Raw genomic sequence first — 13,580 nt, forward strand, 5'->3', positions numbered from 1 at the left:
ATTTAAATTGTGTGACTTAATATCTCCTGTTTCAGCATGGTTTTTCAGTGACCTTTTCTTCCCAGGTTTAATGTGGAGGTGGCAAGCCTGCCAATCTTCCTAATAACTTTGTTTTTTCTAAACAATGTTGTTGAATAAAATGTTCTTTCCATATGTGTCCCTTTGAGTTTCCAGATCAATCTGGATAGTGGATGCAGTGTTAGTGTTTCAGAGTTCATGAGACTCACTTGCAATGAGCTTTTTCTGATTTTTTTTTCTTCTCTAACCTCAAGTAAATCCAAAACCTTAAAGCTGGATCTGCGGCAAATCATGTACTCTAACATAGAGGGGCCCCAGGGGTGTGTGTACATCACTCAATGAATATTCTTGCAGAAGTTGCTCAGTTGGGATTACATGAAAACCTGTGCCACCTGAAAGTCAGCTCAAAGATTACCATCAACTCTGGTTAGCAGACAGGTGATGGCAAGAATTCCCCATTTGCACTGAAAAGTTCAACTCAGCCTTTCCTGTCCGGGATTTTTATTTTAGACTCAAAATAATGACATAGGAACCTTTGGGAGACTCTTTAGGATCTGTACTAGCTTCAGTCTGATCGCTTCTTTAGGCACTCCTCCTAGACACTGCTCTTCATGGTTCGTTCTTACTACCTGCAAGGGATTTTGGCTGCATTTTAAAGGTAATAATTTACATGGAAATGCATTTCTGAACTTTTAAACTTCTACAGTACCTAAATACCTGATAATTGCTAGGAATAAGATAGCCATCTGCCTTTAGAAATCCTATTAGGTGCCTCAATATATCTTTAGAGTCTAAGGGTTCCCACTCCTACTATCTTTAAGGACAACCTGTCAGTCTTCAACCCAAGATGCCAGAATAGGTGTTGTTACTCAGAGGTTTACAGTCCTACATCAATAAGGAGACGGGAAGGTCATATATGCAGCCATCTTTACAGATACAGGAAGGAACAAGCTGATTCTCATCCATTTGCCAGACCAGTAGATTTTCACTCATTTCCTCTGTTGATGTTACTGTCATGCTGAGTGGTGGAAAAATATTTAATAGAATACTGTACAACAACTTTTCAAAGCATTGCCTGCTTATTATGAAGTTACAGTAAATTGTAGTATTGCTGAAGTATTTGTAAGATGAGCTAATTATAGGTGAAGGAATTGTTTTTGAAGAGGCTGGAGGGCTCAATCAAATTTCAAATACATTACAACTTTCCAGAATTTCATAGAACTGTAGAATACATCGAAAAGCCTAGGTTGGAAGGGACCTCTGGAGAGCTTGTACAGTGTTCTGTTCAAAGCAGGGCCTTAGATTAGGTAATCCAGGGATCCTGTCAAGCAGTCTTGAATATTTCCAGTGAGGGACATTCTACCATTTCCCTGTGTGACCTATTCCAATATTTAATTGTTCTCATGGTAAAGTTTTTTTTTTATAGTGAGATGGCACTTCCCCTGAAGTAACTTCTGCATGGTGCCTCCATCTTCGATATAACTACCTTCTAGGACTTAGCCTTTTCCGACGAAGTTTGAGAGATGCGGTATACCTCTTTCTTTTTCTTTCTTATTTTTGAGTTATAAACCTTAATATAACACAGTGCAAGTGTGACTGCAGTGCAACTTCAGATGGAATTACAATTTGAAAAAACTGTATCTGTTCCCAGGCTGAAGTATCATTCTGATGTATGTAAGCATGCATGCTTAGTCAATATTTGAAATACACACACACCCCTCACAGAGTGTTTTGGGATCTGTAAACCTCAACAGCACTGGAGAAAGAAAGCTGACCTCTAAGTGGGCATATGAAAGTAGAAGAAAAGGCTCAGAGTAAAAGTACCACGATTAATCTAATCACAGTCTTTCTGGGTCAGAGCAAAGAGGCAGCTGATCCATTACTTTATTCCTGACAGTGGTCATTAAAGGATGTTCAGGGTGTAGTGTAAGAACAAGGCAGGTATTCAATGCCATCTCCCAAGTTCCCAGCACTTTCAGCTGCCAGCCAGTGGGTAGTGATTGAGGTGCTCAGAGTCCACCAGAGAATTAGTGAAAGGGAATTCTGTGTAACATGGACTCTTCGCAAGGTTGGATCTGCATCCTCTATCAGGTACCCCAGTAATCCTGGTGCCAGGCACAGAGCAAAGCTTCACACTTCCCTACCAGCTAAGAGTTTGGGAGGTCCCTATCATATGGAGACAGTTCTTAATTCTTTATCTCATTTCTGCTGTCCACAGATATTGGGCATATTTGTGCTTTTTACTGTTTCCTTTTTTCAGAATCCCACCTGTTAAAAGCAACATTCTCAGCCAAGGATCCATTTACTGCAGGACCTAGCCTGAGGTCAGGAGACTTCTGGGAAGAGAGTTGTTTAGGAGCAGCAGGCAAGACAGTGGGAGTGTGTGATAACAGATACTTCCAGCAGCAGCTGTGGTGTATGTTTACTGCTGCTGCATGTGACAGCAGAAGTCTGAGGCATCAGAGCCAGTCAGGGTCAGCTGAGTGTATAAAAGGTTGCACAACAACCCTGTGATCCCTGAGCTGCTTAAGAATCAATAGCTGGAAAGAGACATAGGTTGATTTAGTGTCTCAATAATAACTTACTATGTATGTAACCTGAACATACAATAAATAGCACCAGAAAGCTGAACTAACTGGTATATCTTCCTTGTCCAAACTGCAGATTTCTCAATCTTGTGGAATCAGGTTACATTTGTTTGGACTCCTGACATATTTGTACGAGGGAAGGGGGTCAAAGAGTGGAGGGCAAGGCCGTGCCTGAGACTAAAGCCCATACATCACACTGCGGGAGCTGCAGATCTGCCAACCAGCTGGGCTAAGCAAAAAAGGTCCCATTGTAGAGCAGATGCAATAACACTAACCTGGAGAGATGCAGAGAGAGAGTTGCTTCACAGTGGATGAATACTCAGCATGTAAGGCCAAATTGGAAGAAATTATAGGGAGCAAATCAGGCAAGTTAGACTACAATGCTCCTCCATTCCTCTGCTTTCCAGCATTGTTAGCTGTGAAGATAAGGTCACCAGTAAACTATTGGCCTTGGTTTTTAAAATTAACAAGTCATCCTACAGTGCATCAGTTTTTAATGTCTAACTGTGGGTGCTTTAAAGAAACTCGATTTCTATAAAGTGGTGGCCTTTCACCTACTGAGAGCCAGGAGTTTCATGGTATTTAAAATTGGAGACCAAAATGAAGAGTCACTTTAGAAAATATAGGCCTAACTGGCAAAGTATTCAACCTGGCAAGCTGAAGAGCGCTTAGATAGCTAAACCCTTGTCTGGTTTCTCCAACGATATAAGTCAGGCTAGTAACAAATAATACCTTTATTTATGAGCCTTCTTTCAACTCAGGAAAGCATTTAAACTTTTATCTAGGCTTAAGGGCAACCCCATTAAAGTTAATAAGCTAAAAAAGCACAAAGGCATGTATTGAGGTTACATCTATTTCAGACGTGCTGCTGTGCCTTTGTCTTCAGCTTTAAGTATGGGGAGCGCAGCCACTGTCTGAATAGGGGAACTGCAGATGTCCTCTGTGTGTTATTGTTTGATTCTCTTCAATAACATGACCCACCAGAAGAGCATGAGTATGCACAAAGATCTAAAAAAGGGGAAAAGAGCTGGCTTATTAAGTCTTCAAAGTTTTTTTAACCACTTCAAAGTAATTTTAAACCACCAAAGAATTTAAGATTAGGCAACTGTTTATACACCTAAGTACCAAGTACTGCCATGAAAGTGAAGCAGAAAACAGCTTGAAGATGCTTCCAAAATACTGGTCTATGGTTTAAATACAAACTCACATGTGATTTTAGTGTACTGCCCAGGACTGTACTGGAATGTTTTGTTTGACAGCTCTTCAGAAAAAGCTTTCCACAGGGGAACAAGAGAGCTGAATGCTCCATCTCCAATAGATTGTAAGCTGAGCAGCTGGACCATGTGGGGGCCCTGTGACCCATGCACCTATCAAAGGGTAAGCTATAGTTGGAAGTCTTTCTTCCAAAGCCACAACCAAAGGGACATTATCTGTCTGCCTTTTGATTATGGGAAAATATCAGGTTGCAATTCTTAATGTTGTATGTTCATGATTTGATGAAACCCATAATCATTTCAGATCTGAATCCATGAGAGTGAGAGAAGACTACATCCAGATGTACAAAACTGGTCAAGCATTTTCATTCAAAATGTTTTGTTGATAGAACTTATCTATTTTGGCCATGTGGATGTTTCTATTAAGAACATTACTTTTCAATACATCCTCCCTTTTTAAATAAAAAGCAATTTTTTGTCAAAAGCAGATTTTTATTTTCTTAGGGGGGTTCTTACGAGGCTTCAAAAAAATGAAAGACTTGAAAACATACAAAAGATGTGTGATGCATTTCCTTCCTGAATTGAAAATAATGAAAATAGTGAAATAAACTAAATAGTGAAAAATAAGCATCTCTACATACTTGTGACAACATTATTATTAATTCAATGTTCCCGTACACTTTTTTTACATCATGAGCTGTGCCTATGGATTTTCAACCAAAAATTTCACCGAAGATGCTTCATTTTGAAAAGTTCTAAGTTCAACTGGAAATCCTTCAGTTCTGGTAGTTCTCTTTTCTCTCTAAGAAATGTTAATAGTGTTATATATCCTTCAAGTTTCGCTCTAGACATATTGAAAGATTCGGACAGTTTGGTGGAACACCATGCCTGGAGACCTTAGGAGATACACAAACCTGTAAAACCAGCCAAGTTTGTCCTGAAGAACCAGAACCAGACTGTGGTACTGACTTTCAATGCAATTCTGGTAGGTTTTGTTTTCGTGCCATAGTGAGTTATGCAGTAACTCACGTTTTACTTAGTTCTGTGAAGAAGTTAAATCAGTTTCCATTGAAGGCAAAATACATACACAAAAAGAGAGGTATGCTTCAGTGCTTTTCTAGTTGGGGATGATTTCCTGAAGCAGTGCCTTATTGCTAGGGTTTAAACAGAGTCCCCAGTGTGTAGACAGGTGGGTTGCAGAGCCACAATGCCAAAACCACAGCATGAACAACATTCCTCTCATCTCCCGTTATAATTTGTGTCTAGTTTAAATTCTTCTCCTGTAATTTCTACTCCATGGTTAAAAGCTGACCGTACTATGAGTGTCCTTTCTTCTAGCATAACTGCTCCACCTACTACAGAATCACTATGTTTTATGAAAAATCACTGGGAAAAACTAGGACTGAAGGAATTTTAACAAAAAGGATAGGGAATATGCTGGGTTTGGCTGGGTTAGAGTTAATTTTCTTCATACTAGCTAGGATGGGGCTATGTTTTGGATTTGTGCTGAAAACTGTGTTGATAATACAGAGATGTTTTCGTTGTTGCTGAGCAGTGCTCAGTGTTTACTGACCGAAGCAGTATGATAGATGCTAGCTGGAGACCAGAATGCCTCTAGATCCAAAGTAGGATGTAAATTTGTAAAGTGATACATTCATGGCATATGAATGAATGTAGTGTTCAAGATTCATCATAAATCAAAATAAAACAGGAAAAGATGACAGTAATAAAACTAGTCAAAACAGAAAAGGAAAGATGGTAAGTGAATTTTGAGACCCAAGACGTTGTCAGTATTGTCTTTATCTCAAATACTGTGAAGTGCAAGTAGAGAAAGTAAAATTAGAAAGTATGTGTTTAACTACTAGTTCACAGCCATTGTGTGGTACTTACAGGTGACGCAGTTGATATCAACAAGTGTTGTTGGGTTATTTTATTTTATTATTATTATATTATATATATTACATATTATATATTCTGTATTATATATTATATTTTATTTTTATTTTATTATTATACATTGTATTACTACTTCTTGTTGTTGTTGTTGTTGTTGTTGTTGTTGTTGTTGTTATTAAATTTACCCCAAATCTTTAAATCCTGTAGAAAAAAAAAGTCTTTGTAAAACACATGATACACAACCTCAGGAGAATTACTACTTCACTGTTGCTTTAGAACATAAATCACTATAGTTTGGACACTACAGTGTCCAAATAACATAGTCCACATAGCAACAATTTAAACAATTTAGAAATAATTCTTTGTTAATATTGAATTAATATTTTCCTGTATTCTCTTAACACAAATTAAAAAAACCCAACACTAATAATCAAAGATTAACATAGAAACAATCACAGGAAGTAACCACTTCCTGCAAATGACAGCAGTTCTCCTGTCACTTACTTTTCTTTGCCATCCTAGTAAACTCATAAGTAAATATAGTAGTGTGTGTGGGTTTTTCATTTGAAGGAGGCAGGTTGTAGGACTCTAATTCCTCGTGACAATAATAGAAATATACAAAGAGGAAGATCTCAGTAAAGTGTAGCTGGGGGTGTCATTTAAAGTCCATCTTGGAAAAAAAATGCATTCATTCAATGTTTTATTCTTTGATTAGGTCGATGTATAAAGCGACAACTTGTGTGTAATGTAGATAATGACTGTGGAGACTTTTCTGATGAAGATAACTGTGAATCTGAGCCACGATCACCATGCCGTAACCATGATATTGATGTGTCTGAAGTTGGCAGGGCCGCAGGGCAAGGGTATGTAATGAAGAAAAAAGTAGTATTGGGCCTTGTGAAGAGTCTAGGACTGTCTCCAAAGCCAGCTGAAAACACTGGGGTGCACTGACATTCCCAAAAGTGGAATCTGAATCATGTTCGCATTTGTATTCAGAAATGCTATGTAGCTTTTGGAAGAGCAACTACTGTTTTGTATAATTCGGGAGGATAAAATATTTCAATAGACAGTGTAAATCAATCATTATGTTAATACACAGAATCATATATAGAAGTTACATGAATATATTACAATACTTATTATTTAAATGTAAAGCTTATAGATACATAGATATTTTTCATTGATATTTCATAACAAATCAGTCATTCCCAATTCCTTTACTAACATGCATGTCTAAAAGGAAGAAAATATATCTTGATTATTTATACAATGAGATGCCTTACTGCAACAACACTCTGCCTGCAGCGTTTTTCCAGTATTGCGTTCTCCACTTCCCAGACCTTTGTTGTTTACAGGAGTTTTCCTCATTAATCTAAGTCGAAAAATAATCTTTCTATTCTCAGACCCTTCTGGATTTCTTTCTTTTCAAACAAAAAGAAAGTGTGACATATTGTTTATCTACAAATCGAGTTAGAAGGCAGCTATCCAAACTGGAACAAATGAAAATGAAAGTATACTACAGCACCACCTTGTGTATAAATAAAAAGGATGCATCCTTGTCATTTAATTTTGATAATAGTATTACTGCGCAAGAGAAAAAAATGCTGCCCTTGTAGCATGGGGAAGTAAGCCAGGTACTCAGGCATTTTTAGAACTAGCTTCTTTATTATTTCTATTATAATCCATTACTAAAATCTTCCATGAGAAAATCTTGTATAGATGTGCAGTAGTGACGCTAGCGACTTTGATGAATTGATAACCACTGTCTACACTCAGATAGGTATATGGACATGTATCAGACATAAATATTGGAAATACTGAAAATATTCAAATCTATGAAACAGACATAGAAAGGCAAAAAAAAGATAGAATCCTCCAAGGAGCAGTTATTTTTGGAAGTATGTCTTGTACATTGGTATGTAGCTGCATAGAGCTGTACAGCCGATATGCCCGCTTCTCTGGATCTGTAGTGGTTCAGATTTCCTCTCCTCCATTCCAGACAATTCTCTTACTCCACCAGGTCACACCCTGGGAGAAAAGACAACGCTAGGAGTAGCTGTATGTTCCTTCTACAGATTTGATGGATCTTGTACACCCTTGATACCAAAGTCCCTACCAGCAAACAAACTAACATAAGTTATGAAAAAAACAGGTTAAAAGTAGCTGTTGAGATGTCCCTTTTAAACCTATAAGGAATGCTTCCTCACAAATATATTGGTCAAGAAGAAATTTTTTTTACCTCCTTTTATTCCTAAGGTTCTCACTGTGTTTGATGTTTAACATCTATCGTTTATTTGTGTATTTCTCAAACATGGCCCTTAAAATGCTTTACAAAAGATGTATCATTACCTCCATTACACAGATGAGAGGACCACAAGAGATGAGGCAAGCTGCTGCGAATGAAGCAAGACTCAGTTCCACAGTTATAGTCTCCATCTCTTATAGAATCTGGCTTTTCCAGTAATAATACCATTGTCTACAGGCTATGGGTGCTGACACCTCCTTTTTTGAAGCGTAACCTCTCCTGTATTTCTCTTGTAGAATCAATGTTTTAGGAATGCAGCCAATGGCCAGCCCATTTAACAACGAATTTTTCAATGGTCTTTGTGAAAGGGTGCGTGATGGAAACACACGGACATACTACCGCAAGCCATGGAACGTGGGTGTTCTCACTTACGATGTAAGTCTAAGTCCTTCCGTGCAAACTAGGGTGTGTTTAACTGAATGATGAATCCTGACATCCTTTTGGAAGACTCAACGTATCTCTTGAATCAGGCAGCAGCAGCTTTTTAGCATCAAGCTTTTGATAAAGTCCAGAGGGAAACAGGTTACATTATCATTTGCTTTAGCAGTTAAGCTCAGTTGCACCAGACAAATTCCCACATGTTCATTGCTGCACCTGTGCCTAGTAAATGAAACTATCTTTCTAGAATGTTTACAATATGAGCAGATGAGATGAACAGCAGATGTACAGAAAGGAATATGACACTTAACTTTTACTGGGTAAAGCAACAATCAAGCTACTTTTTCAAGGACACACAAAAGACGCTGATAAAAAGGCAGGAATAAGATTATGATACTCTGGTCCTGCTTGGGTTTTCTAATCAGTGATGACTTTCTCTGTCCCACTGAAAAAAAATCTAATAGGCTTTTGAGATTCAGACTATGACTTCCAGTGAAGTTTGAACACCAAAACTGTTGATGATCTTAGAAACATCAATATCAGATGCATTTCAGAAATCAAAGCAGTATTTTGCTTACCAAATGCTTTGCCTATCACTGTAAGTAGGAGCTTCATAGAACAATGACAAATTAAACCAAATCCTGCCCAAAATGAGTAAGTCTGACCCAGAGATCATTGCTTATATTTGATTTTGATGCATAACCATTTTCAGTTACTAAAACACTATGTTCTGCTAAAGTATACCAAAATAAACAACACTAAAATAGGTATTCTGAATTAGCTATTGTCTGCTATAAGAAAAGAAAGCAAAATCATAATTCTGATTAATTTCAGATGTCGAGACCTATTAGCAAATCTTGTCTGTGTTCTAGGAAGGAGCTGGAGACTACTATTCCTTACATGTAAAGGAACTGTTGACACACATAAATTACTTTGATAGTGTTACATGCTGAGATTTAACACTCACTGAAATACTGTCACTGCGGTTTTCTGTTTAGATTTGAACCACTGAGCTGATCCAGATGAGGTGGTTTGGGGAGGGGGTGGTATTCCCATTTGTTTTCTTTTAAAAGAAAAAAGAGCTGTAAGAAAATGTACTGCTAAGCTATGTAAAACATACAACTTCAAAATGCTACGCAGATTTTTCTATTACTGCCCATTTTGTTTTCTTATACAACCTTTTCATTATCTTTCCTAAGACAAAAGCAGACAAAGCCTTCACATCTGTGTTCTACTATGATCGTGTAACAATGTTACGAGAGGTTTACATAGAAAAACAAAACCACTTCAGTGTTGGCCTGTCTCTGAAATACACACCTACTGAAGGAAGTGACAAAAATGGTTTAGAAGGAAAGTTCAAGTATCTCTATAGCAAGAATTCAAGTTTAAGTTCTATCCTGAAAAGCTCCACAGAAAGGGTAAGTTTAATCAAGCTAAAGGGTTTAATGTAACTATTTTACAAACAGTAAAATTTACACAGTGTTAGAATAATACAATATTAATCTTTCTAAGTATTCTAGCTGCCTGCTGCTTTTCTGCCATTTATACACAAAAATTAAATACTGGCAATACTAGGGTTAGGATTTCAGACATGGCCAAAGGATAATCAAATGTAGCTTCATTTTCGCGCTGTTTACCCTTGACTAGCAACCACCCCCATCTTTAACAGGGGCTTGATGTTAGAAAGGGCCAAAGATCTCTGATTTCATCTTGATTAGAGAGCAGCTCTGATCTAGTGCAGTGTGGGCAAATTAGGACAAGTCCTGGGATAAAAATTGCCACTGAGTAGGCCTACACTAGGTAAACACAAAATAGACATGTAAAATAATAACTGAAAGGTCAGATCTCAGCCATTTGGGTATGCTTGTACTAATAAACTAGCCTGGGCTAAGAGGCATGGGCATTAGCGCTGGCACACAATAATCCGTAGTTTTACTAGCACACTGCCATGGTCTTGGTCTGTGCTAGCTCTCATGCTCTCAGAAGCAATGTCCATCCTGTGGTCCCCTGCAGCATGTTTGAAGGGAATGTTCCCAGTAGGCAGTCTGGAGAAAGCAAGCCTATTTTGGGGTTGCACACAAGCCATACCACGCTACCTGCCCTTTGAGACAGAGGAAAGGCCCTATTCCATTGTATTGACTAGTAAAGATAGCATCTAGGGAGGTCAAAGAGAGAGAGACCACAAAAAGTGATACTAGACATGCTAGACACTATGGCCTAATCCAGCAGCTGGGTGCTAGTGGAATTAACCAACCGGCTCATAAACCCTTTCCCACTATATATGCCAAAGTCTGTGATTGCAACATGCCATCATGTACAAGATACATCAACTCCATAGTGCTGAAAGGCACCACATGCAAGGAAGAACAGATCTGCCCCAACTAATTCAATCTTTCAAGTTTCTTGTCAGCCTTGTTTTCTAGGATCCCCTCAGAGCACTGGAGATCAAATGGATATAAGGGAAAACTAAGATAACTTTTATAACTGATTAATTAAAATAATACTGAAGAGAAAGATCTGTACTATAAAGAGAAGCTGACATACAGCACTGACTTTGTATTGGCATGAGTTTTCTTGGGACGGAAGTTGAACATTTAAATCTCAAAGCATTCATCTCCACAGACACAAAAAATCAAGTTCTGTAACTCAGGGTATATTGCAGACTACTTATAGTCTAGTGGCTTGTGATAGGAGTTTTGGCCTCAAATTCTTGCTCAGAGATCAGTTCAGAAAATGAGTCATGAGCTGTCACCGGCAGAGGTCTATCACTATAAACTCACGCTGCTGCAGGTTAGTGGAGTGGCAGTCCCTGGTTGAGAACCCTCCAGGATTCACCTGCAAGTTAAAGCCAGGAGCAACCTGGGGACACCAGGAGAGTAAGGGATTTTGTACATGCTGGATGGCAGCAATATTTGCACCTACAAAAATTTCCTCACAGTGATTTAGATGCTTGAAGATTTCTGCCAGTCCTAAGCAGCATCTGAGTCAGCAGTTTAAGATCATTTAAATGGTGCCAGCTAATGTGATGGTCAGTTGCTAAATCCCTTTTACATATCTCCTGTTAGGCATTACTGTTAAGGGAGTCGCATAAGTACCGCAGATAATAATGGGGTTTGGAAGGCATGCGTTTGCTTAGAGCCTTAAGTGCAACTATTTCACAAGATGTCATGTGTTACGGGCAGCAGCTAGGTCCTAGTTTAGATTATGATATAAAACCATCTGCAGTGTAATTTATGAAAATATCAGTCACTAAAGCTAGAGTTATAATGTATGTATGGGTCAAATCCCTCAAAGGGATTTTTTCCTGATTAATTTTCATTTTACAATGTTATTCTGGTTTTTTTTGTTTTTAATTGGAGCTGTGCCCTTCCTTCTCCACTGTCCGAGAATAACAGAGAAGTGATCCAAAAGAAGAGAGAACTTAGTTCTGCTCTGACTATAAACAAAGACAAAAGTCCAGCTGACCTCGGTGGGCAGCTTCTGTTATCTGGCAAGCCATATGGAATTACTTTTCAATGTTATGAAAGTCAGAAAGGCGCTTTTGGTAGATATTGTACTTAAAGAGAAGACCTTGTTGTCAAATAGATCACAAAGGGCTTGCTGAAATTAGTAAGGGGAGAGTTCTGCAAAACTGGAAGAACTGAAATCATCTAAATCTCTTGCTGCTTCCTCAGTTTAAATTGGAGAACTTTTAATTTCAATTAAACAAGTTTGTCCCTGTTCCAAAACACTAGATTGAATACCATGTTTAAAAGTGTTGCAGTTTCTGTATAAGTAAAATAGAACAGTTTTTCTTGCTGTGCTGCATACCAGAATGGCACCCTCATCTGCTTTCTTCTCCCTGCATTCAGAACCAAACCTTTCTGCATGTAAAAGGAAAGATTCAGCTGGGAAGATTCCAAATGCGGAGTCGTGATGTCCGTCTCACAGATAGTTTCCTTGATGATCTAAACTTTCTGCCTGCTGAATATGATAAGGGAAAATATTTTAAATTCCTAGAAGATTATGGAACTCACTATGCAGTCTCTGGAACTGTAGGAGGAAAATATGAACTTGTGTATGTGCTGGATAATTACGCTATGTCTCAAATAGGTATGCATTCTGTTGGCCTTGCTATGGTATGTAGATTACCACCAAATCTCCAGTCATGCAAAGACATGTATGAGAATAAATTTGTGTATATGGAGCACTACTGAAAACAGCACAAGTTGAGTGTGTGCTGCTTGTGGCACACCAGTGACATTACAGAATTACATGAGTTCAACAGAGATGAGAGTCAGTCTTTGTAACTTCCAAGTTATTTGAAATCTGTATTTTAAGTCTGTAACTGAGAAAAAAACCTTAAACAAACCTCTTCAAAATATTAGCAATACTAATTGGTGTGACATGATTCACAAGAGATCCCAAATGCCTAGAAAATCTGCCTAAACCTTAAATCCAGTTTGCTAGTTGTTACTTTCTTGTGGTACAATCAATCTAAGAGTATGGTGGTGGCAAAAAATAAGGAATAAATTGAAGAAATTCCTAGAAATCACATTGTGCACTTGAGTGTGTTGAAACTATTGCTATAGACTTTAACATTCACACTGGAATTTTTCTTGCCCTGGTTAAGATAGGAAAATATTAATTTAATCCTCCCTCATGTGCAGTTTAGTTATATGTAGTTTTGTGATGGATTAAAGTGATCATTCTGAAATAAAGTTAGAAAAGGCAATTCTCATGCTGATTTTGGAGATCAGAAAGTAAGTACCTGCTGCATGCAGCACCAGCAATATTACTATCAGATGTTCAGACTATGCAAAGGGACATGGAGCAAAAACGTCACTTACCTATCCTAGTATTACTCTGTTCACCACCTGGAGATTGTGGTGCTGGATTTTTTTTTTAAGTACCAATCTTAAACAAAATTCTTTCTGAACACAAAAGTGAAGTTCCAGATAATATATTTGAGTTTAATAAACAGAAGGGAGGTGTTGGAGGCAGTAGAGGATAGAGGAGGATTAGAACTTATGGGAATAGAGTACATGTAAGAAATTAGTGGCATTAATTAACTTTATGAGGAAAAGGAGTGGAGAAATGTGTTTGAGGTTGGGAGAGAGAGACTGGGAGGATTGAATAATTTAGCAAATAGAAAGAGCAAATGATAAGCAGCTGAGAAAGACAAAATTCCAATAAAATATA

At 38.0% G+C, this 13,580-nt stretch overlaps 1 protein-coding gene across 1 annotated transcript in view; it reads left to right on the forward strand.

Moving 5' to 3' along the window:
- Window positions 1-13,580, forward strand: part of C9 (complement component 9) — a 19,124-nt gene that overhangs the window by 1,484 nt on the left and 4,060 nt on the right. Inside the window, exons 2-7 of the mRNA XM_009329452.1 lie at window positions 3,890-3,983; window positions 4,658-4,805; window positions 6,432-6,579; window positions 8,258-8,396; window positions 9,599-9,817; window positions 12,251-12,491. Of these exons, the coding sequence (XP_009327727.1) occupies window positions 3,890-3,983; window positions 4,658-4,805; window positions 6,432-6,579; window positions 8,258-8,396; window positions 9,599-9,817; window positions 12,251-12,491 (989 nt within the window). The remainder of the gene's footprint in view (window positions 1-3,889; window positions 3,984-4,657; window positions 4,806-6,431; window positions 6,580-8,257; window positions 8,397-9,598; window positions 9,818-12,250; window positions 12,492-13,580) is intronic.

The sequence above is a fragment of the Pygoscelis adeliae genome, unplaced genomic scaffold (genome assembly GCF_000699105.1).
Source record: "Pygoscelis adeliae isolate BGI_AS28 unplaced genomic scaffold, ASM69910v1 Scaffold47, whole genome shotgun sequence".
NCBI classification, from domain to species: domain Eukaryota; kingdom Metazoa; phylum Chordata; class Aves; order Sphenisciformes; family Spheniscidae; genus Pygoscelis; species Pygoscelis adeliae.